Here is a 22219-nt window from a genome sequence, read left to right as displayed (position 1 = left end):
GGAACAATTAGGATGTATTCATGCTAAATTTTTAAAATAGAAATTCAACTGGGAACCCTGACTTTCCCCTCAGTTTTCTGAGTCTGATAAGCCTGGGGAGAAGGACTCCATCAGATGGGAGCGGGTCTCCCTTCTGGCATCCCGGTTATGAGCACAGGGTCCATCGTGCCCAGCGCCCTTTCTGCTCCTTCGTGCTTGGGCTCAGAGCCCCTGAGTTGTCCCCAGCACATCCAGTCTGGGGTAGTCACATCTCTGACCCCTCCCATACTTCTTCATTGGCGGTCAGGAAATGCCTTCTGAAGCAGTGAGCTTGGAGACTCAAAGGAATGAGCTCTGGGATGATCCAGGGAAGAAAATTCCAAGGAGACATCAACACTGTGTATGTGAGAAACCACGAGACCAGCAGAGCAGCGGATGCGAGTGCCAAGGGAGGATTTCTGTGGACAAACATCTTCAGCTTCCAAGCCTGGACCACATGTGACGGTGGCCCAAGAAAGGGAAGTGGGGGATGCTCCTCTGCCCACCACAAGCTGCAGATGCACACACTGCTCAGGCTTTGGAAGAATTCCTGCATCAGAAAAGGAGGAGGTGGTTTTGGGGGCCCCCATTCTGAGCTGGAGACTCCAGAAGCTGGGCCAGACTGAACTTCAGTGTTTGATAGAACTGCGATGTGCTCCCCCATTCTTTAACGTGGGGTACATGAACCCTTACAGCTGAGTCCCCTTAAGCTGGACACGGGTACTTGGAGTACTACTACATCACTTTCAGCCGGCCCCTAAGAACACTGTGTGTGCACACGTGTCTCACACACGCCCCTTCCAGAGAAAAGCAATGCAGCCTACTGCAGGGCTATGGGGGACAAGGACCCACAGGGTCCCATGAATCCCCAGCAGGAGTCTCCCTAGGCTTCGGAAGGCACTGAAAGTCCTGCACTGTAGCCAGGAAACTCAGCACTTAAACATGATTCCATCTTGCCAAATCTGTCCCTCCTTTTCCTCCCAGAAGCCCGAATGTACCCAGCAAACAATGAGAAATGGCTCAGGTCCATCTTTAGTTTATAAGCATGTGTTGCCTGTTGTCTGCCCGTTAGCACACCAAGGAAGCTGCTGCTTACCCTAAATTGTCCATGAGCTTCCTCCAGATGAAAAGCTACCTTGACATAATTCTGGTTCTCGGCTCTATCTCAACCATACACATATGGTTGAGCATGCTCACATATGAGGGCGCCCTCTCTAAGAAGCGCCCCCCCCCCAATTCTGGCTCCTGCCTGTGGGGAAGCTCCCAGTGTGCTGAGGAGCTCCAAGGACTGTCTTCCTTGGGGGAGGGCAGCTGGGAGAGGTCAGTCCCACAGTCAAAATGCGTTGCCAAACGGGAAAATACCCCATTTCTCTCCCATTCTTGGACGCTTGGTGAGTCTGGCCAGGAAAGAACCTTTTGTTCCCAGCTTGTAGGAAGTCTGAGCTGGACTCTTATCTACCCATAGCACTTCCTGGATAGGGGGCCAGGATCCGCAGCCCCAGCTCCCAGCCTCGGCCTTGGCAACCTCCTGTCTTAAGTACCGACCTTGGCAACAGGTCTAGGCCTTAAATGAGAAGTTGGAAGAACAGTTTCTATCCTTAGATTGGTGTCTCTCCCCTCCGTGTGTATGTGTGTGCGCGCGCGCGCGTGCGTGCGTGTCTGTGTGTGTGTGCGCGCGCACGCGCGCATCTGCAGGTCCTAGAGTGGAAAAAAGTGGGAGGCAAACTATCAACAACAGTGTCTGTGTGGCGCGTGTTAAGGACAGGGTTATTCCCAGCCTTCTAGTAAAGTGTAAAGTGCCATCTCCGCCCTCGGGGACTGGGAGAGGTGACGAGTCTAGGGTTCCCGGAGCCGAGCTTGGGCCCAGGCACCGCCTGACACCTAGCGGCTTCCCGAGTTCTGAAGTGGCGAGAGCAGAGAGCGAGAGGCTAGAGACCGGGAACCAAGGCGCCGAACCCGCGTGGCTAACATTTCCACTCCACGCTGGTCCCGAGCCGGTTCCGAAGCTGCGGGAACTCGGGTAGGGAGTGTGGGTCGGTGAGGTCGCAGTGCGCCCCCGAGTGCCCGCGCCTGGCGGTACTTCCGGCGCCGGTGACCGTCGCCTCCTCGTGAGCGCTGCCGCCGCCCCGCCGCCGCCCCGTCACCATGGCGACGCCGTCACTCCGAGGCCCGCGGAACCGGCAGAGCGGCCGGGACGCAGCGCGGCGCCGCGGGGACGCACACAGGCCTGGTGGCGGCGGGACGAGGTAGGCGACAGGGCGCCGGGGAGCCAAGTTCCACGCGGAGGGACGGCGGGGACTGCGGCCAGGCGACGCCGGGCTTCGAGCCGCTCTCCCGCGCGCACCTGCCCGCACCCACCCGGGCGCCGCCCCGCCTGTCCCCGGCAGTGGCTCAGGGAGGTGGCGGCCTGGCGCGGGAGTTCCTGCTGCCAGGAACCCGGAAAGGCGGCCCTGGAATCTCGGGCCGCGTCTCTGCTGGAGTCGGAGTGGGGGCCTGTGATTATTATCTAGAAGCAAGTGGGTGGGAGAGGACCTGCGTTAGCCCCGACCGTTCTTAGCCGAACTCCCGCACTGTCCCCGAGGCTGGTTCCTGCGCTCAGGTGCGGGCCAGGTAGATCGTTTCTTCTGCAGCCCGCCTTCCTCGGGTGGGGTTAGGAGTTCCTAGGCTGGCAGAAAGCCTGGCTTCATGTTTTGGCCTTGGAGATGACGCAGGTGCAGAACTTCTTGGAAGGAGGGATCTGCTGTCGCCTTTGACATTTCCGAGTGGTGGCCTGGCCACCTCCCCTTTCAGGTCTCTTCTCTTACCCCCACCCCTGAGCTGCATCACAAGTCACAGAACAGTCTTGGTGGACTCTGGCTTCCCTTTTGGTTGCCATTCTGTCTTGGCAATCTGAGAGTTTTCTAAAATTCTTTAAAAGTTCTTGGATACTGCCCTGTGCTTTTCACAGCAAAACACAGCCACTGTCCCTGGTGGGCAGAGCCCAGGCTTCTTGAACTCACAGAGATCTGAGCACTGGGATTAAAGAACACCATGCCAGGCTTCACTCTCCATTTTCGAATCAACTCATTATTAATTAGAATACAAGTGAGAGTGTAAAATTTCAGAGATTAAAGCTACCATCTGGGACATGTGTGGTGACAAGTGGCTGTGATCCTAGCATTTAGGAGGCTGATGCAGGTGACTGCAAGTTTAGAGCCAGCCTGGGCTACGGAGGGAGATCCTGACTCAATGCCACTCCCCAACAACAATAACTAAAAGCAGACTGACATTCTTCCATGCTCCAGAAGTGTCTGTTCTGTAGGGGCATGGGTTGGTGGTGTCCTCAGGAGGGGTTTGTACTGTGGGTACCCTCGGGGTCTGCCGCCCCCTCCTCATGTGTAGTCGCGGCCACTAGACCTTCAGGTGGCACCGATTTTGGGCCGAGCGCTCACCAGGTGGCAGGTACTGTATTAAGCACGTGTGCATGTTTTTCCCATTTCACTTCTCTGTGGTCCAGTAATGTGGGTCTCCATGTCCCTCCCCCTTACAGTTGACGGGGCCAGCTCAGAGAAGGGACATGGCCTTCCTGATAGAACACACTTTGAATTGACATCTTTGTGGTCCAGGCTGTATTGTAACTCTGGGATGTGTTAGGTGCTTTGGCGTCCATGGGGCCCTTCCTCCATGAAAATAAATACCAACATTTTCAAATTACATTGCTATAAAGACAGTATACGTATTGCATTAAAACTTAAAACCATTTCAACCCTTAAAGCTCGCCTCTCCCCTTCTGAAATAACCCATCTGTTTTTAGCTGCTGTGGGTTCTGGCACAGAGTAGGGCCACTTTCTGGCTGGAGCACCCTGGGTGCCCCATGCAACAGCTCAGCTTCTCTGTGCCTTCTGTCTCATCACATTTTAGGATCTCACCCATCAAGGAAAACTCTAGTCCCTGCCCCCACTGTCGTCTTTTCTAACTCAATTAAAGCCTGCGGCTGATAGGGAGAGCTGTGGCCAAGCCCGGTTCCCTACTGTCCAGCTTTCCCCTGCTCCGCCTGCTGCCTGCTGGGCTGTACCACATGTGCAGTGTCTGGTACCAATAATGAGGTTAGGCATGGTTGCCTTTTAATAAAACACAGTGGTCTGGAGAGGGAGCGTGATGTTCAGCACAGGCTAAGCCCTGCGGGGAGCTATGTCCTTGTGTGATTGCATTAAGTGGGAGCCGGTCTGCAGGTGGCGCGTGGAGACTGGGGTGTATCTATTTGACTGTCACAGCCCAGAGACCTGGAACCCCCCCTGCATTCCCAGAAAGGAAGGAAAGTAGCCATGTAAGGGGTCGCATGAGCCCCCCATTCCTTGCAAGACTCTAGTGTGAACCGAGTGTGACGTTGTAGTCGGGAGGCTGAGGCAGGGGAATGTCGAGTTAGAAGTCAGCCAGCCTAGGTTACATTGTGAGAGCCTGTCTTGAGAGAAAGAAAAAGAAAGGAGAAGGAGAGAGAGAGAGAGAGAGAGAGAGAGACAGAGAGAGAGACAGAGAGAGAGACAGAGAGAGAGACAGAGAGACAGAGAGACAGAGATGCGTGAGGGATCCGAGAGACCCTAGGGTCAAGGGTGGCCATTTCCAGGCTGTGAAGCCATGGCCCACTGTTCTGCTCTGGGAACACAGGCATCCACCTTAGAAGGGAAGGGTAGGGTGTCCTCACTGTTGGATGACCAGGGACCATGATGCAGACTTACAGGGGAACAACTCCTGCAGATGCAGACATGCCACAGGCACAGCCTTGGGGACATCTGCCCGGGGCACAGAGCTCTTAGCTGTCCTGAACTAGCTACAAGGGGAGCAGTTTACTAAAGGGTTCCATGCGGCACAGGACAACTCGCCAATTGTTTTGGAAACAGAGTCTTCCTATGTATCCCAGGCTGGGCTGGAACTTGGAATCCTCCTGCCCTAGCTCCTGAGCACTGGGATTGTAGCTGCCTGGTACTGCTCTATCTCTCCTGGGATTCCAGGTTTTGCATATATAGCACTGGCTGGATGAGTCCCCTGCAGGCAAGCCATGATAGTCCCCTCTCACAGCTTACTCTTACCTTCGCATCAAATGTGGCCACATTTCCAGAGGCCAGTGTGCCTCCCTTCCTCCTCAGGCCCGCCTTCTCGCTCCCAGGACTGTTCGGCTGGGCGTCCTACCTGGGAATAAACTGAAATTGATACACTGTTGCTGGCTCACCCACTCCCCTTAACCCCTTTTCTCCTGCTGGTACCGCTTTCTCCTGGAGAGCTACAGGCAGGGCCCGGGCTTGGCCCCATGGCGGTACTGAGGGTGAGCAGGAACTAGACTCGCTTCTTCAGCAGGGGTCACCAGAGCCTTGAGTGGCTTAGGTGTTTGGAAAGTGTGACAGTGTCACCCTAGTTACTGGGCGTTAGGAAGTTCAGAGCCATAGTGCTGGTGGGAGACCTGGACCACTAGGGAGGAGACCCAGAGGAGTGTGTCCTTTGTCAAAGGATGCCGTCTTTCCCCTAGTCTGCTGGGGTTGCCTTGAGTTTTATCCCCTACCCCGTCTTTGCCAGTGTGGAGACTGAATCCAGGGCCTTGAGTGTAGGTCCAGCAAGTGCTGCTGACACTGAGCTACATCCTCCGCCCTCTACGGCCCTTCTTGTAACAAGTACTACTATCAATGCCTGCTGCTGCCAGGCCCTAGTCTTTCTGTGGGGTTCCAGCATCTAACAGTGCCAGCAATAAGCAGGGGCAGCCAGTGGAGCAGCCACTCGCTGGTGGTAACTTTGAGCACGGCCTCTATTGTGTTTGAGCCCCTACTTCCCTGTCTGTTACATCGGGTAACAGTCTTGTTATGCTCACAGTATTGCTGAGGGTTAAACAGACAGGTAAAAACGCCTGACGCAGAGCAGAGCGTGGGGCTCACTGGCTGTGGGTCCCGCCCTCCTCGTGCATACAAGGTCTGCCTCACCCTGGGGTGCTGTGCACAGGCAGCGTGTGGGTGCTCACCCCACAGGGGATTCAGGACAGGATTTCCGGTATGGGATGGTAAAGCCACCCTCTCATTCATCACCGCGTGGAGAGGCTTTCACAAGGAGGTCTCTTTTCACGAGACTGACCAGGGCAGAAAAAGCAGGCAGATCTGCCCTGTGTATTGTACGAAGCATGACGAAGCTGTGGCGGGTCACCTGCCCCCCTGCTCTTCCTCCCGGGTAGCTAATCAGATTCTGCTGTGCATCGGGCTCAGAGAGATGAATCTAATAAGTGGGGAGGGACCTGGGAGGAGGCAGGACAAAGGACTGCAGGGGGATAGCATTCTCTGTTGGGCACCTGCCGAGTCCTGGAGAAGGGTGGAGGGACCGTCTTGGCTTCAGGGTTAGGACAGGACACTTTGGTAGAGAGCATCGTGGGATTCATCTAGAGCAGAACCCAAGAGGGTAAGGAAGTGTGGGGGAGCCTTGGGGGCTGAGGAGGGGCTGGAGCTACACTTGGGGACAAGTAGTGAGCAGGATGCCATTGCCCTGGAGTGAATCTGCAGGGCAGTGCAGGCAGGGAGGAGCCGAGAGCAGGAAGCTGGACTTCACCAGGAGGAGGGGACCAACAGCGGGTTTTGTTGCTAGTCCAAGGGAACTCAACCCTCCTCCATGGGGACTTGGTGGGGACATAGTGGGGCTGCAGAAGGACAAGTTAGGATCACGTGGCAGCTGGCTTTTCTTGGGATGCACCCTGGTGTGTCAGGCAGATTGAAAAGGGAGAGGCTTGTGTCCTGATCCAGTAGGGCAGCAAAGATGGCTGAGGAGAAAGTCATGACAGAGACCTTCCATAGACCCCCTGAGCAGGAGGAGGGCAGCCATGGTTATCTGGGAGCTAGAGAGGGCCTGGCTGTGATGGGAGAGGACACTGGTCTTGAATGAGGCTGACGAGTCAGTGGGGGTGGGCATCTGGGGGAATGCAGAATTGGCATGGGATTGTGCAGTCACCTGTGTGGGGACAGATAGGAATAGCAGCAAGAGTTCCAGGAATAGGGGGTTTCTCCTGGCTACAGCGTCAGAAATAATTCTCACACAGCAGGGATGACTGAATTCGAGAAAGGGGCTAGTCTGCTTCACACAAGTCCCCGAGTGGTATCTAGTCTATGAAAGCTGAGAGCCAGCCTCCTGTATGATCAGTGTAGGACCGCAGAACCAGCCAACAGGAGTTAGGGGCTCAGCTGGAGACTGAGGTGAGTACAGTGTGGTAGTATGAGGTTGTCGAATCAATGAGGCAGAAATATGTTCATCTACATGAAAAGGTGTGTGTGTGTGTGTGTGTGTGTGTGTGTGTGTGTGTGTGTGTGTGTGTGTGATGCCATTACATTCAGATGGGTTAGAAGATGTCCTGGGCCTGTTTCTATGAAAAGTGTATGTGTATTTCTGACAAATGCATGTGGGGATGGGGTGACTTGCTTCTGTCTGTTCACAGAGTGTATTATTAACCACCTTGTTCTTCTTTTCAAATGGAGGAGTTGCTGTTGGAGAACTGGGAGGCGGAGCTGGAGCTGACCAGGCCCCAGCACAGCCAGAGTGGGGAAGCGGCTGCCACACTTTCTGGTACCCACTGCTGCTGGGAGAGGTGGTTGGCTGGGAGGAAAGCCCTGTCTGTCTAGGGAGGGGACAACAAGTTGGAGCCTGATGTCCCAGTGGTGGTGGCATTGGTGGTAGTCGTGTCCAGCCAGAGTAGGACCTCTGTGATCAGTGCCAGCCACGGAGGCAAAGGGAACAGGTGCTCCCCTCCACCCGTTACCTTGTGGGGACAGGAGAACATGCAGGGGAAGGGTTGAGAGCTGGCCTTTTGTCCTGCATGGGGAGGTTGTATGCATCAGAGCCTCTCAAGGGTCTCCCGGTAAGGCGGCGCCTCCTTACATAGCGGCATACATGCTGTCTTCCTGCACAGGTCACCGGCAGTCAGCAGGTGGATGGGGACATGAATTCTGCATGTGAGGACACATTGCTAGGGCCCCTAGTTCTGGAAACCTCTCCTGAGAGAGGACAGCACCCTCTCCCACCCTTGGTGTGGGAAGGAACTGGAAGGGACAGATGGGCTTCCCAGCTGGCCTGTGGTCTGGCACAGCGGGGCAGAACACAGCTACACAGAACAAGGGGTACCCATGCTGGCTCTTAGGCTTACAAATGGAAATGTAGCAAGGCTCCCACTTCCCGCTGGAGAAGGGCTCTCCCATCCATCCGGAGAAGGCAGTGGCAAACCAGCACCTCCAGGGAATATACACATCTCTGATGTATCCATCAGCCCCACCCCAGAAAAATCCAGGGCCTCAGGAAACAGGAATTATAACTCAGGGATGGCGTCCATGCTGTCATCAGAACTTTTTAAACGTGTGTCCTCCCTTGTACACAGAACCCAGGTCAGGTTTGTGGGGAGGCCTGCCTCCTGCCGAGGTGTTCCTGGGATTTGGAGACTCTGCCCCAGGATGATGGCAGGCGTCTTGAAGGTGGGAGAGTGAGTGTGCACAGCTTAGCCGCTGGGGTGGAGGAGCGGCAGCTGCCACGAGGCAGGTTGGACCTTTTGAGGGTTGTGGATGGCTCCCTAGAGCTCTGTCTCTCCTGCAGCTGAGGTGTCAGCATGGAGCACAGTGCGGCCTCCGCCCCTGCTACACTGCCGTACTATGTGGCCTTCTCCCAGCTGCTGGGCCTCACAGTGGTGGCTGTGACTGGTGCGTGGCTGGGTCTGTACCGAGGTGGCATTGCCTGGGAAGGCTCCCTGCAGTTTAATGTGCACCCGCTCTGCATGGTCATAGGCATGATCTTCCTGCAAGGAGATGGTGAGTCCTACGGGTAGTCCAGGGAAGGGAGCCTGTGGTTGGAGGGTGACAGGTGCTTCTGCAGGTGGCATCGCAGGGGCCACGGCTGCCTTCTGCAGCAGAGTCAGCTCGGTTGTGAGCTAGACTACCATCAGGGGCATCTGGAAGCTGGGAAGAGTAGACACGTGTGCATGTGTGCATTGTTGAAGGGGGCATGGCTGAGCTAGAATGCCTGTCCCTGGGATAAGAGCCAGCAGGTGCTTGGCCTGAGCACAGCCTACCAGGAGCTGGATGGCGGGGCTCGGGGGCAGGGCGGAATAGGACAGGGCAGCCACCTCCCAGCGGCAGGTCCTAGTGATGCCGCCCTCTCCCCCTCCAGTAGCAGTGAGGATTGGACAGGATCCCATTAAGCCTTGAAGCTGGGAGTCTGCCTGCCAAGAGCAGTGAGTACCTATCTAGGAAGGCTCCAGAATCGCACTCTCTGCTAATAGGTACACTGAGTTTGGCCAGCACTGCAGTTTGACTGCCTAATGAATCCTGAACACCTAAATCAACACCTGGCGAGGCCAAGTGTCTCCTGAGCCTTGCGGTTGCTTTGAGTGGATAGCAGGGCAGAGTGCTGCCTTTGCTACCCCTGATGGTGGCAGGAAACGTGGCATGGCCTCCTCCCCTGGTCCTTGAGTGTAGAAATACCCAGGGGCACCGTTGACCAAAAGCAGGATGGGTGCAAGGTCCCTATGCAGTCCCGTTTTCTCCGCCAGGGCTGTGACTGGCAAACCTTGACAAGCTCTTGGCGCAGACCTTTGTCCAGCCAGTCAGGCTTCCTTGTGTGTCCAGCACAGGCCTACCCACTTAATGCTTTATCTCGCTCCCCACAAGCTCTGCTGGTATACCGCGTCTTCAGAAAAGAGGCCAAACGCACGACCAAGGCCCTGCACGGGCTGCTTCATGCTGTTGCCTTCATCATTGCCCTGGTGGGTGAGTTCACGGGGACAGCCTTCCCGTCTCCACCTGCTGCTTCAGGCTCCAGCAGCTGCTGCTGGATATACGGTCCCTACTCCCGGCTTCCTGGCCTCGCCCCACTCTCCTCTTCACAGGCATCCCAGGCAGGGACACTGGATGCTAGCCATCATCAGGCTGGACCAAAGCCCAGAAGTTCTGGCTAGCAGTTTCCCCCGGGTCTCCCCTCCTCTTCCTTCTCCATGTCCAGCCCTGTCCTCACATGGCCCCTGCCTCTGCTGCAGGCTTGGTGGCCGTGTTCGACTATCACAAGAAGAAGGGCTATGCTGACCTGTACAGCTTGCACAGCTGGTGTGGGATCTTAGTCTTTGCTCTTTATTTTGTGCAGGTGAGTCTAGCTCCAGCAAGGGGTGGGGAGGAGGGTAGTGGGCCTCAGGTGTGCCATAAAGGGGCCCAGTTCTCAGGGTGCATGTTCAGAGGAGAGCGCGCAGGTCAGTTTAGTTGGATGCTGCCTTTAGAGGCTGAACTGGGTATCGGCCTAGGACTCTAGAGGTCAGGGTGCCCCAGACCCCTTTGCCCTTCCCACCGACTCTGTCCAAGTGTTGAGTCACGTGCCTTGGCTTCCTGGGTCCATGGGGGTGATGAACACTGTTGGAGGTCTAAGGCCTCAACGCTACAGGCATCTGAGGGGAAGCAGGGTGCTTTGGTGGCCTCCAGTTAGTGAGGTCACAGCCTGCTCCTGGCTCAGGAGAGCCCTCTCTCTCTCCTTTTAGTGGCTCGTGGGTTTCGGCTTCTTCTTGTTCCCTGGAGCTTCGTTCTCTCTGCGGGGCCGTTTCCGCCCCCAGCACATCTTTCTTGGTGCCACCATCTTCCTCCTTTCTGTGGGCACAGCCCTGCTGGGCCTGAAGGAGGCGCTGCTCTTCAAGCTTGGGTGAGTGTCCCCAAGAGGCGGTGCCCAAGTGCCCTCTGCCTCACTAGAAGCCTCCCTCTGAGCTGGCTTTTCTCCTTGTGGGGGTGGAAGGGCTGGCACTGGGAAACTCGAGGCATCTTTAAGGCCTGGGCTGCATTTGTCCTAACTGGGACCCCTGGTGGCTTCTCCCTTCTACCCTACAGGACCAAGTACAGCACGTTTGAACCTGAGGGGGTCCTGGCCAATGTGCTGGGCCTGCTGCTGATCTGTTTTGGGGTGGTTGTACTCTACATCTTGGCTCAAGCTGACTGGAAGCGGCCTTCCCAGGCTGAAGAGCAAGCCCTCTCCATGGACTTCAAGACACTGACAGAGGGAGACAGTCCCAGTCCCCAGTGACAGCCTTGGGTGCTCCTCCTGGTTCTGTGGGTTCCCAGATGTCCTTCTGCGCCTCCCTGCAGAGCCTGAGTCTTTAGGTCCAGGAGTGCGGGGCTGCGGTGTTAATTTGGTGGGGTTCCAGGTTTTGGGGCTGTCCTCTGCGTTCCCTTCCTCGCTTGCAGTTTTTGATGCATTCTGTGGCCCATGTGTGGGCCCTGCCTGTACCCCGTTACCCATTCACATGCAGAAAAATTGGTCAGGGGACCTAGGGGTCAAGCCTGGTCCTGATCCTTAGAGGAGCTGGACTATATATAGCTCCACCCACCAGGCAGCAGATGGCTGGGTTGAGCCTGAGGGACTGGCATGGTAAAGCCAAGACTTCTGCTTGTGCATTCGACCCAGGAGTCCTAGCAGCTCGGGAAGCACACGCCCTCAGCAGTAGAGCATGTGATATTATGTGTAAAGTATGCTGGTGTTCAGAATATGGTTCCCCAGAGGGGTTCAGTCCGGCCCCTGAAGGAGCCCTGCCATGTGGCTTGGCCACAGAACCGGACCTTTCTGTTCTTTAATTCCTGAGCCTTAAACAGGCTTTTCTGGGAAGAGGATAGATGCTCTGGGTGCAGGTACATACCTGCCCTGGTGGGTGAGGGCGGGGCTGCTGGCAGTGAGGGGCCTCCTGGCCTCCAGCCACCCTGGCAGTTCTTCCTGCCATGGGGAGTTGAGCCCTGGTTCCTTCTGCAGGCCAGCCCAGGCAGGCTCTCGGAGGAGAGGCCACATGCCTCCTGGGTTTTTAGAGGGGTCCTGCTGTTTGTCTTGCTCTCCGGGGAGCTGCTGGGGTGCCCTGGCTTGCCTGAAGCAACCATGGAGGGTCACTGTCCTCCCACATCTGGGTCCATCTTTGCTGGACAATAGGACTGAATTTAAGAAGAGGAACGGGATCTGTCTCCTGTGGCATCTGCACACGGCTTCAACCCCTACTGCCTGTTGTGTTGTTAGCTGAGTCACTGTTTGGCTAGAGTCTAGAAATAATGTGATTAGAGCAATGATCTTGTGCTTCTTGGGCTTGGCAAATGCTCTCTCCTCTTGGTCTTTGAGGAACATCGTGCTTTGTGACAGATATGGTTAACTTAACCAGCCTGACAATTCCTTTAGGTCAACAGGCTGGCCTTCTGTCAGATTTCTAGTAACTGTGCCATTTTTCCTGCTTCGGGCGATGTCTCTTTCCCCAGATGTGGTGGAGCCCCTCTCCCTGGGCTGCCCATCACCCTGGCCCCCCCTTCCATCTCTCCACTTGTTGAGGTTGGCCTCCAGTTTCAGCTGCATGTGCCTCAAGGCTAGGGCTCCTACCAGCTCTTTCCTCAGCCGGCACACTTGTGTAGTCAGTGTTTACATGCGGGAGACTGGTCGTTAGACAAACCAAGACCACTTGAGTCTCCCTTGCCAGACTACACAGAAAATTAGAACTTAGCCTGTAAACTAGTCTTTTTGCCAAAGTGTGTGATACATGACTAAGGACCAAAGAAGGCCCCCAAGCAGATGTGTGCGGTTTCTTGTTTGCCTGTGGCCTGCCTCCTGTGACGCAGTGTGTTGTTGGTGCAACAGATGAATCAATAAATGTCTACAGCAGACTGCTCGCCTTCTGTTCTCATTTGCTGAGGCAAGAAAAGGATCCAAAGCTTCAAGCCATCAGACTCATGAAGTTCGTTCTATTAGAGATGGGAGGAATTGTCCCCAGGCTGTGTACAACAGACTAAGTGGCTGGTAGTCTCAGCACAGATGAGACTCTGTGGTGGTCGGGTTTGGCCCCAGGGCAGGGCACTGTGAAGGGCCGGCACCCATAGTTTTTGTCCTACTCTTCTCCCCCATCTACCTTGCTAAACTGCAGATGACATTCCAGAAGCTAGCACCAAGGTCTGTTCCCTTATGTAGTCACTTCCTCCTCCTGAGGCTGACCACCAAGGTCCAGCTATCAAAAAACTGAAGTCCAGCAATCAAAAGCCCCCTTTTGGTTACCCCATTAACATGCTCAATCAAAACAAACCAACTCACCCTAACATGGGGTTTCCCCTTGTACCTTCTTTTATAAACTGCCATTTGCCTATGGGCCATGTCTGTCTCCCCTCTATCCAGAGGTAGTCTGGAGTGCTATTTTGTGTGTGATTTAACAAATAAAGCTTGTCTGAAGATCAGAGTGCAGAGCTAAGCTACTAGTTAGCCATAGAGGCATACACCTTTAATCCCAGCACATGCTTGTAGTGCTAGACTCAGTGGATTAAAACACACACACACACACACACACACAGAGGAATGGGAGGAGTCAAGAGGGACTGAGGGGTGGATATGATCAAAATTTACATGTATGAAATCCTCAGTCCCTCTGGCTAGCCCTGTATGTGATGGAGCAACCTGTGACATGTTTTCAGCCATGTGCTATAAATACGTATAAGCAAGTAAGGGAAGTCTTGCTTTAGAATGAGATACTTTGATGGAAGACTTATTGGGTCTAGCTACTATGATCCAGGCCAGATGAGAGAAGAGACTCTGAGCCCTTTCTTTTGGTCCTGTTACCCTGGGCTTTCTGGGCCGTCCTGGGAACACAATGACTCAGTCATCAGGGGCTCCATGCTCCTGTGGCTTGACTGTAAGTCGTCCTGCCCTTCCACTGGATTCTGCCTGACTTCCTAGTTCAGGGGGAAGTATAGCTCCTTCACAGTACAGCACAGTAGAGCACCTGCCCATAGTTACCAAAGCTAACTAGTAAGGCACAAAGTAATGGGGAACTTCTGAGAACACAGGAAGGCATCTGCTCACTGCTACTTCACTTTTTATCTAAGAGAATTCTTTTAATAATCACTTTCCCCCCAAACTCTACATTGTTTTATTCTTTCACTGCTACAGGAATCTTTTAAAAGCTGGGGTTTTGCCAACCACTTCTTTTTTTAAAAATTCTAGTTGTTAATGGAACAAGCAATTTTCAGACCTAGCATGTGGCTCCTTCCAGAACCTTCTCTAATTTGAAGATGACTGTGGAACGACTGTGCCAGGCCTGGGAGGCTGAGGAAAAAGGATCATTGGTCCAGGAGTTCATGCCAGACAACACAGTGAAGCCATGGACTAACCAGTCAGACTCAGTCCAAGCAAGCAAACTGAAGGGAGTGCAGTGCTCCCTGGCACGGCTACTCGAGAGTAAGGCCCCCTTCACTGCACACAGCTACTCAAGAGTAAGGCCCCCTTCACTGCACACGGCTACTCTAGAGTAAGGCCCCCTTCACTGCACACGGCTACTCAAGAGTAAGGCCCCCTTCACTGCACACGTGGCCAGCCTTCACTGCCGCTCTAGAGCCAACGACTCAAGTGCTATCAGTGTCCACCTCAGAGATGCTCAGCAACCCAGTGAACAATGCAGAGGGCCTGACGCTGAGCCTCTCAGCAAAGCAAGCAGTTATCAGGACTCTGGCCTTAGCCTGAACGTCTGAGTTCTCTCTGGGCTGGCACCTTTAGCACTGCCATTTCAGGGAAGGGCGAGCTCAGAAGCTGGTTAGTTCCCTGGACAGAGCACGAAGGAGAAAAGCACCAGGCACCAGGTTTCTCCAAGTGTTGACCATTTATAAATAAGTACATTTGCTTTCATACATACAGTTCATTGTACAGAGGACGCTCTGTATACATGGGGCAGGAAAATGCATTCATTTGAACTTTTCACATCTATCTCACACAGCTCACATGTACAGACAATAAAACTGTTCAAGCAAGTACAGCAAAGGAAATGTCTTCCTTATACACGGAGCTAGAGGCCTCCGCTGGGTGTGGGGTGTCCCCACTGCACGAGTTCACAACTGTGTGGTGTTCAATATATTAGGATAGAGAACAAACATGCATTGGATAATATACTGTACAGAGAAAGTCCTTTACATCTGAGTTATAGAAAACCTAAAGGAAAACTAAGTGCATTAAAGCTTTTCCAGCAAGTGTCTTGAAAGGACAGTAAAGAGGAATAATCAAAATCATATTAGTACAAATCACTCTTTAATTGTAGACTGTACATGTCAGTACTAATTAAAATCATCTTGGATTTGGAGGAGACAGAACAGAGACACAGACGCTGTGCTAGATGGAAGGGAGGCCATGCCTGAAAACGGCACCTGCCCTGAGCCCCACAGGAACTGGCCTAACTCAGCAGGAATCAGCCAAATGTCAAAAAACAAAACAGAACAAAAGAAAGCAGGACAGGAAGTGTAACTTACAGGATTTCCAAAATAACCTGTGAATGGAGTGGCTATCTAGAGCCGGCATCGCTAGCTCCCCCTCCCCCCAGTGAATGGGTACACAGTAAGGCAGGTACATTCAAGTACTGAATTCTCCAGAATTAACTCTCTGTCTGGTCCTGGGGATCGAAGGGAGTGGTTTGAGTCCTAGCCAGATTTTCTGGTTAGTGAGTAGCAAAGGGAAAACCCAGCCATCAAGTGCTACACAGACAAAGCAGCTGGGCCACGCCCTCCCATGGAGTAGGTCTATCTGAAACCAGGAAATGGTGCTGGCTGGCATCTTCGTGCAGCCAGCTGCAGCCTGACTGGTCAGCTTAGCGTAGGGATCACAGTCAGCAAGAAGAAATGAGATGGCAGGGTGAGGAAACATGAGAGTAACACTTGATTTTTGGTGTCCAATTATACGTTCATTTGGTACTGACTTTCAAAGAGCTCTGGCTGCGGCCATCATGTGGCCACAAGCATCTCAGGGTGGCTCAGCTGCTGTGAGGCATTGGACACCGAAATGAAGGTTACCAACACTTCAGCCCTTGAGTGGTCTGTATTACAAAAGGAGTTGATGAAGACCCAGTGAATATTCAAGTAGCTCTGCACAGTGGCTCCACCAGCCCCGTTGTGCTTGTGTCCAGGCCCCTAGCCAGCCACCTTTTCTTGGGAGCAGCCAGAGCTGAGTTCAAGGCATTGCATGGTGAAGGTTTCCATGACGCGTCTTTGTAGGTAGCTCTTACCCCTAAGCCCTTGTTCATTGTTAGTCATGGTAGATGGTCAGTCTGGAATCCCAGAGGAAAAGGAGACGTCACACCTCTCAACAAGCACGAGGCAGGGCAGTATGGCCCTCAAAGTAAAGGCGGCAGCAGACCGCTTCTTGAGAGCTGGGCAGCCAGAGGGCAGACAGGAAGGGTGGGTGGGGCTGCTGAGCGGGGAGGCTCAACAGGAGATGGGTACAGAGGCAGCACAGTCTGCCACCTGGGGAGCCTGTTCCATTGAGTGGCAAAGATTCAGCGAGCAACTGGTTTTGTCCAAGGCATTTCTGCAGTAGAAAAATAGCTATCTTTAATCAAACCACCCAACCATGATATTTGGGGAGTTATAAAAGTCGGAGGCTGAGTGGACTGGGAGAAAGGATGCTCATGGGGAGAAAAGGCTCCTCTGCATGCCCATCTGCCAGAGAAAGGGGGCACGCTCAACTTAACCTTCCAAGCAGGTGGTGTTCAGAGTCTGTCTTGCTACAGGTGGTGTGGATGCATGAAGACCCCCCCCCCCAGGCCTCGGTTCCCTTCTTCCTGACCTCCCGTTTATGGGTCTGCCTGTTGCACTGGCAGCAGCTCCAGGAAGCCATTCTTTGTCACCAGGTAAGTATGGTGCAGAGCCACAGTGACACCTAGTGGTAGAGTATGGTGAAGCACATGTGACATCCACATATCCCACTGTGTATGACTAAACTCTAAGGAAAAATACTTATGGATATTAAATTAGACACTGGTTTAAGTTTTTCTATTGGGTATATCTCTGGAATATAAAAATACGAATATTTAGGGGGATCATAAACTACTATACAATATAAGGGCTGAGAACACCTTTCTCTGAGCTGTTCTGTTTACAATAATTTAGGACGTGTTTAATAATCCAGGCTTAACTAAAATCAGCAAACTTGGATATCTGGAAAATAACCTGGGATACTGTACACAATTCTAATTAGTGGAATTTTCCTGAGCCATCGAGTTTCAGCTAAACACCTAAGAAGGGCGCCTGGAAGAGGAATGAGGGGCTGTGCTCTATTAACTCGGGACTTTAACAATTCACGTCTGCAATCTGGACATAACAGCAGATACAAAATGATCTCCATTTGTCCATGCCGAATTCTCGTGCTACACAGGTCTTCCCTTTACTTTGTAAATAAACATTAATTTTAATTGTTACTCATGTGCCTTACTGATCCAGTAAATATAAATGAACCATGTCTCAGGAGTCCCTAAGAAAATTGCTGGAAAGCACTTTAAAATCACTGCAAATATTTTCTTGTGTTTAAAAACTCAATCTTTTTGAGGCTTATATACAAGTTATTTCTTGTGCTATAAATGCTGTGATCACTGCTTGATTTCTGTCCTTGTTTTTTTCCTTGAAAAACACACTAGAGACAAGAGTGACTCTAATTTCTAATGAAGACATTACTCACACTTAAATATCCAGTATTTATCAGAGTTACAAATCCAAACAGTAAAGTGCACCCATTTATAGACATGATGTGATGAGGCCTATTAGTGCAGGAATTGTGGGCAAAGGAACATGTTTTGGTGAGAAACCTACAAGCTGAAGTTTGTCACCTGTCTCTACTTAAGGGAGATGTGAATTGAGTGAGCAGAATTTGCCAGTTTCATTTGAAAAATTTCTCCCATCCTGAAGCTAGCCATGTCTGGCCAATGCTCGTGCTGAGAAGGGGGAGGGACACACTTCAAATACAGTACTAAGATCACCCCATGGCAGTGAAGTAGCAAAGCAGGGCACAGGCAGTCTGCATCTAGGGGAACCCTTGTTTTAACTTCTACCTCAAGAAGCTCCTGTTGGTGTCTTCTAGTCAAAACCCACTACACTCAGTAGTGACAGCCACTCTTTTATGATGGCCAGGAAAGAACTGTGGTTTGACACTGACCTTTCAGGTGGGGGTAGAGCTGCTAACTTTCTTACTTTTCCTGGAAAAAAGAGGAGTCCTGGGGAGAAGTGGCAGCTGTAGTGTATTTGTAGGACTGCATGGCATTCTAACTCACCTGGACAGGTAAGGGGATAAGGATGGCTTTCCAAACAGGCAGGAACACTTTTCTAATGGGTTGCAGTAGCTCCTTTAGAGGTGGTTCAGATAGGATAGAATGAAGAGAACAGGGCTTTTGTTCAGGCCACACCAGAAGCCAAGAAGCTGCTGTTCCCAGTTACAGGCTAACCTCACAGCTTTAAACTTCCAGATGGAAGAGATGGAGATACTGACAGGCGGATGGATAGGTAGGACGGGAACACTAGTGCCTCCCCAGTTTAGAAGAATGGGGTAGTTCTTCATCACACTGTTTACAGATATGAGTCCTGATCCGTGTTAAGCCTGGGGTCCATCTCCTAGCATAATCTAAGTCACTGAAGAAAGGTTTTTAATTTCAGTGTCATGCTCCACATCTTACTGATCCTTTCAGAGAACCTGTATCCTAAATAGGTCACAGCTGGATTTTGTTCAAGACACTGTCCTTCCTGTATCCCCTTACTAACAAGAGTAAAATGCTCCCTAAGAACATGGGACCAACACCCCTGGTTGGTTTGCTGGGCTGAGTTGCTGGCTTTAAGAGCTGACATGAGCCAGAGACAGGACTGAGCTGCAACTCTGGTCCCTGTGTTATTGCTGCAACTATGTTGAGACAACAACATAGTTGTCTCAGCTCTTGTGAAGTCCGGTTAGAAGACATCCACAGGCCTAGAAGATGTGTAGACACTGATGGAAAAGGCCTGTAGTCAATCTCATGCCCCTACCCAGGGCTCAAAGGAGTCTGAAACACTTGGCTTTTTCTGACTTTCAAAGATCACCCCTAAATACTGTAACAGTAAATTATGAAACCAGAGGTCTTAAAGTGGGATAAATTCACAGCTGGCACAGAATGCAGCCGCCTGGGCAGAACCCCTGGGATGGGTCTTACAGTCCCAAGAGAACCTATTTCTTCCTAACACCATCTCTGTGTGAGACAGCGTGGGCCACCTGGCTCCAGGTGAAGATGCAGCTAAGAGATTACTGCACCAGCCAGACCTCAGTAGTCTGCTCAGTACTGTTTTGGGATCGAAACAGCAGACTTCTCCAAGACAGATTTCTTCCAGTGAGAAGCAAGAACAATCTTTATCCCCCCTTCTCCTCTTTTCTCTGTATCTAGCCCTGGAAAATCAGTAGCCTTTAGTGGCTCGTTGTTGGTGAGAGCTTTAAAAATACCCACAGTTCTGGAATCTCCTTGGCAGATCAACTTATTTAAAGGGCTGAATGTTTATTAAATGCTCTCAAAATGCATCTTGGAAAATCAACATGGTAACATTTCAAATAATTATAGTGGGCTTTTCTTCCAATTTAGCAGCTTGCTTCCTTCCACACTCTCCCTTGGACCCTTTTATCTCAGGGGACGACCAGCAATACAGTAAATGAAGATTCTAGACCTGATGCCCGCAGGGAGCTGGAGTCTGGGGAGGAGACCATGGCACAGGAATGCACTGGGCCTGGCCATGTGGAACACTGAGTAAGAATGCAAGGACAAAGAGGCATCACACACTTCCTAGAGCTTCTAGAAGAAAACAGACAAGAACATCTTACTTTTTAAAAAGGAAAAAGACATTCACACAACAAGAACATCAGTGATAGCGATTGTCTCCTGGAAAAAGCTGACCAGTGTGTCTGATCTCCCTGGTTAAAGCTCACGGCACAAAATCTCCTCGTTGGCATTGGAAGAGAGGGAGAGAGCATGTGGCTGGGGTACAGACCCAAGAAAGTCCTGGCTCACCAGAGACCAGCTTCCCAGTCAGCTGCATGCAAAGGGTTTCAACATGTGGGCTGTCACCTCTGAATACCACACAGAAACTACATGAGAAATTAAGCCAGAGAACTACCTCAGATGTGGAAACCAAGCCTGAAAATGTGCAGTGAAAACATACGGGTCTCACTCCAACAAATGTCTCTTAAACATTAGACTCCACAAATGGTCTCTTTGGTTTGATAGGCGATGTCTGCCCTTGTCGAGAGTCCCGAGACAACTGCCTGTACAGGTTGTCCTGGTATGCCTGAGCCACGGGGAGGGTCCGTGCCACCTTCACGTCAGGATAGGAGGAAGCCTGGCTGACTCTTTCCAAGAGGTCTCCACGTGACCCATTAGCCAGCATCCCATGGGGGCTGTAATAATCGTCCTCCAGCAAATGGCCATTCTGTGCATTGTTGGTTTTGTTATAAAAGGCAATGTTGCTGATAGATGATGGTGGACTGAAGGACTCAGGTTGAGGCAGGTTGCCTGGAGACGTGGGACTGAGAATGGTATCCACAGAGGACACTGCCCAGGTCCGATTCTGCTGGTGAAGGTGGGGGTACTGTTGAGTCCGGGCTGTTTTATCTATGATCCCCATAAATGGTGTGGTCCTGGATCTGGTGGGCTCACTGGGGTAACCTCCCTGAGTGGGAGACACTGGTGACAGCTCATCACATGACCTATCATATGTTGGTTTCAGTGGGATCTCCATTTGCTGAATTGAAGAAGAAGGCCGGAAGGTGGGAGTCAGGTTGGAGGCGGATGCGATGCTATTGCTAGATGGAGAAAAGCGAAGGCCCACACTCTGTGAGTGCAGCAGTGGCCTGGGCGTTGGTGGGTGGGGCTTGATTTCATTAGGGTTGATACTGATAGGTCTTCTGATTAAATGTGACACATCGGGGGAACCCAGCTGGCTGGAGGAACGTTCCAGATCTAGTTTTGAGTGACAGACTGGATAATAGGATGCTGACTGGCTACGCCCAATCTGTGGTGTCTGGCTGTACCTCATGCCACCTCGATAGGCAGAGGAGGGTCGCTGTGGCAGATCTTCTTTGGTCAATCCTCCATGCTGACAGATGGCACCAGCGCTCAGGCTGGCTTGGACATGCTGTACGGGTCTCCCATCTCCTACAATCCCCCCTATGGATCCCTGATAAACCAATCGGCTCTGACTCACTCCTATGTCTCCTTGTGGAGACTGGTATTTACTAGCCATCGAATGGGCTACTTGGCCATAGGCTCCTGTCGGGATGACAGTGCTGGAGTGAACTGCTGAGCTAGGCTGGTTACTTCTTACAATTTGGGCCTTGGCAGGCTGTAGCCTGAGCCCCTGCTGGGGAACGGCCACTGGGAGCTGAGGCGTCTGGTAGGGTCGCTGCGCCATCTTGGAGAGTGGAGACTTGGGTCTGCCAGGAAGCTGACTCACATTTGTTTCCTGCTGATAGCGCACAGGGGAGCCAGACTGGGATCTATAGACACCCATGCTCTCAGCTGGAGGGCTGGCCCGGTACTGAGGGCCTCTACGGAGAGGGGAAGGAGGAGGGCTCGGGTACTCTTTGCCTTGTCCTCCCACAGGAGGTGGGCTAAAGCGGTAAGATGCAGCCTGGTGAGCTGGGGAAGTATGCGGTGGGCTAGGCCTATAATGAGAGTTCTGGTGAGTCGGAGAAAGAGCAGGCGAGGTGGACTGATAACCTTGTCTAGTGGGAGAACCTACAGAACTATTGGACCGGAAGTCAAAAACCTGATGAGAGCCAAGAGGGGAGCTAGAGATATAGGCTGAGTCCCGATGGGCTGGAGAGGAAGGTGGGCTCTGGATTACTGGGAGCCCCTGACTGGGTCGAGCCTCTGTCTGGAGGCCAATAGAAACGTTTTCAACATCCTGTTCCAAGTACTCCTCCTCAAATATGTCTTGTTCAGAGTATATATCTTCATGTGGGGGCTCAGGCTCTGTTTCTTCCTCTGGTATCTCCTGCTGAGGCTGCTGGGGCTGTGGCGGCTGCTGCTGCTGCTGCTGCATCTGTCTACATTCCTCCTCCACTCGCATCAGAAGCCTCTGGATCTCACGGTTATTTGGACATAGCTTGATGGCCTCTTTCAGGTCCTCTAAGGCTGCTGCAAACTGTCTGCTTGACAAAATGCAAACAGAGAATGGGAGTTATTCTGAGTGAATAAGAATTAGCAGGAGTGGAGAACACGGCCACTGGTTCAGAGAACTGCATCTGTGGGACTCTAAAGGGTCTAATTCAGTTCGACTTAGAAGGAAGGGAACAAAGAGGCTGTTATTCTAAGAGTCCAGAATGATCTCCTAGACATTTGGCCTTCATCTTCCTTCTGGCTTCTCTGGGGTTAATAGAGTGTCTTCATTATGTTAGTCAAGACAGGCTGTTCAGG

General features: G+C 52.3%; 2 protein-coding genes across 14 annotated transcripts in view; one reads left to right on the top strand and one right to left on the bottom strand.

Moving 5' to 3' along the window:
- Window positions 1-2118: 2118 nt before the first annotated feature.
- LOC101825473 (cytochrome b561) lies at window positions 2119-12662 on the top strand. 3 transcript variants are annotated; one of them, XM_005070033.4, is made up of 7 exons: window positions 2119-2264; window positions 7494-7581; window positions 8599-8810; window positions 9669-9767; window positions 10034-10137; window positions 10523-10680; window positions 10863-12662. In XM_005070033.4, the coding sequence occupies exons 3-7, from the start codon at window positions 8612-8614 to the stop codon at window positions 11053-11055; spliced, it is 753 nt and encodes a 250-aa protein (XP_005070090.1). In that variant the 5' UTR covers window positions 2119-2264; window positions 7494-7581; window positions 8599-8611; the 3' UTR covers window positions 11056-12662. The 3 variants fall into 3 exon arrangements, with proteins under 3 accessions (XP_005070090.1, XP_012968872.1, XP_040605856.1); XM_040749922.1 differs by lacking the exon at window positions 2119-2264 and adding an exon at window positions 6497-7214; XM_013113418.3 differs by lacking the exon at window positions 9669-9767.
- A 1961-nt stretch (window positions 12663-14623) lies between these two features.
- Tanc2 (tetratricopeptide repeat, ankyrin repeat and coiled-coil containing 2) overlaps window positions 14624-22219 on the bottom strand; it is a 306152-nt gene continuing 298556 nt past the window's right edge. For 8 of the 11 annotated variants that reach the window (XM_040749911.1, XM_040749916.1, XM_040749917.1 and 5 more), the window contains one exon: window positions 14624-21954. In XM_040749911.1, the coding sequence (XP_040605845.1) occupies window positions 19989-21954 (1966 nt within the window). In that variant the 3' untranslated portion in view covers window positions 14624-19988. The remainder of the gene's footprint in view (window positions 21955-22219) is intronic. The other 3 variants (XM_040749913.1, XM_040749915.1, XM_040749920.1) reach the window with 1 other exon arrangement.

This window comes from Mesocricetus auratus, unplaced genomic scaffold (assembly GCF_017639785.1).
Source record: "Mesocricetus auratus isolate SY011 unplaced genomic scaffold, BCM_Maur_2.0 Super-Scaffold_100007, whole genome shotgun sequence".
Classification (NCBI taxonomy): domain Eukaryota; kingdom Metazoa; phylum Chordata; class Mammalia; order Rodentia; family Cricetidae; genus Mesocricetus; species Mesocricetus auratus.
Note: the sequence above shows the minus strand (reverse complement) of the source record. Positions and strands in the feature narration are given on the sequence as shown.

Excerpts from the sequence above, each read along its gene's own strand:
- LOC101825473 (XM_005070033.4), top strand. The coding sequence starts at position 8,612 with ATGGAGCACAGTGCGGCCTCCGCCCCTGCTACACTGCCGTACTATGTG. Across the intron at positions 8,811-9,668 it reads GATCTTCCTGCAAGGAGATG|CTCTGCTGGTATACCGCGTC; the intron begins GTGAGTCCTACG and ends GCTCCCCACAAG. Across the intron at positions 10,138-10,522 it reads TTGCTCTTTATTTTGTGCAG|TGGCTCGTGGGTTTCGGCTT; the intron begins GTGAGTCTAGCT and ends CTCTCCTTTTAG.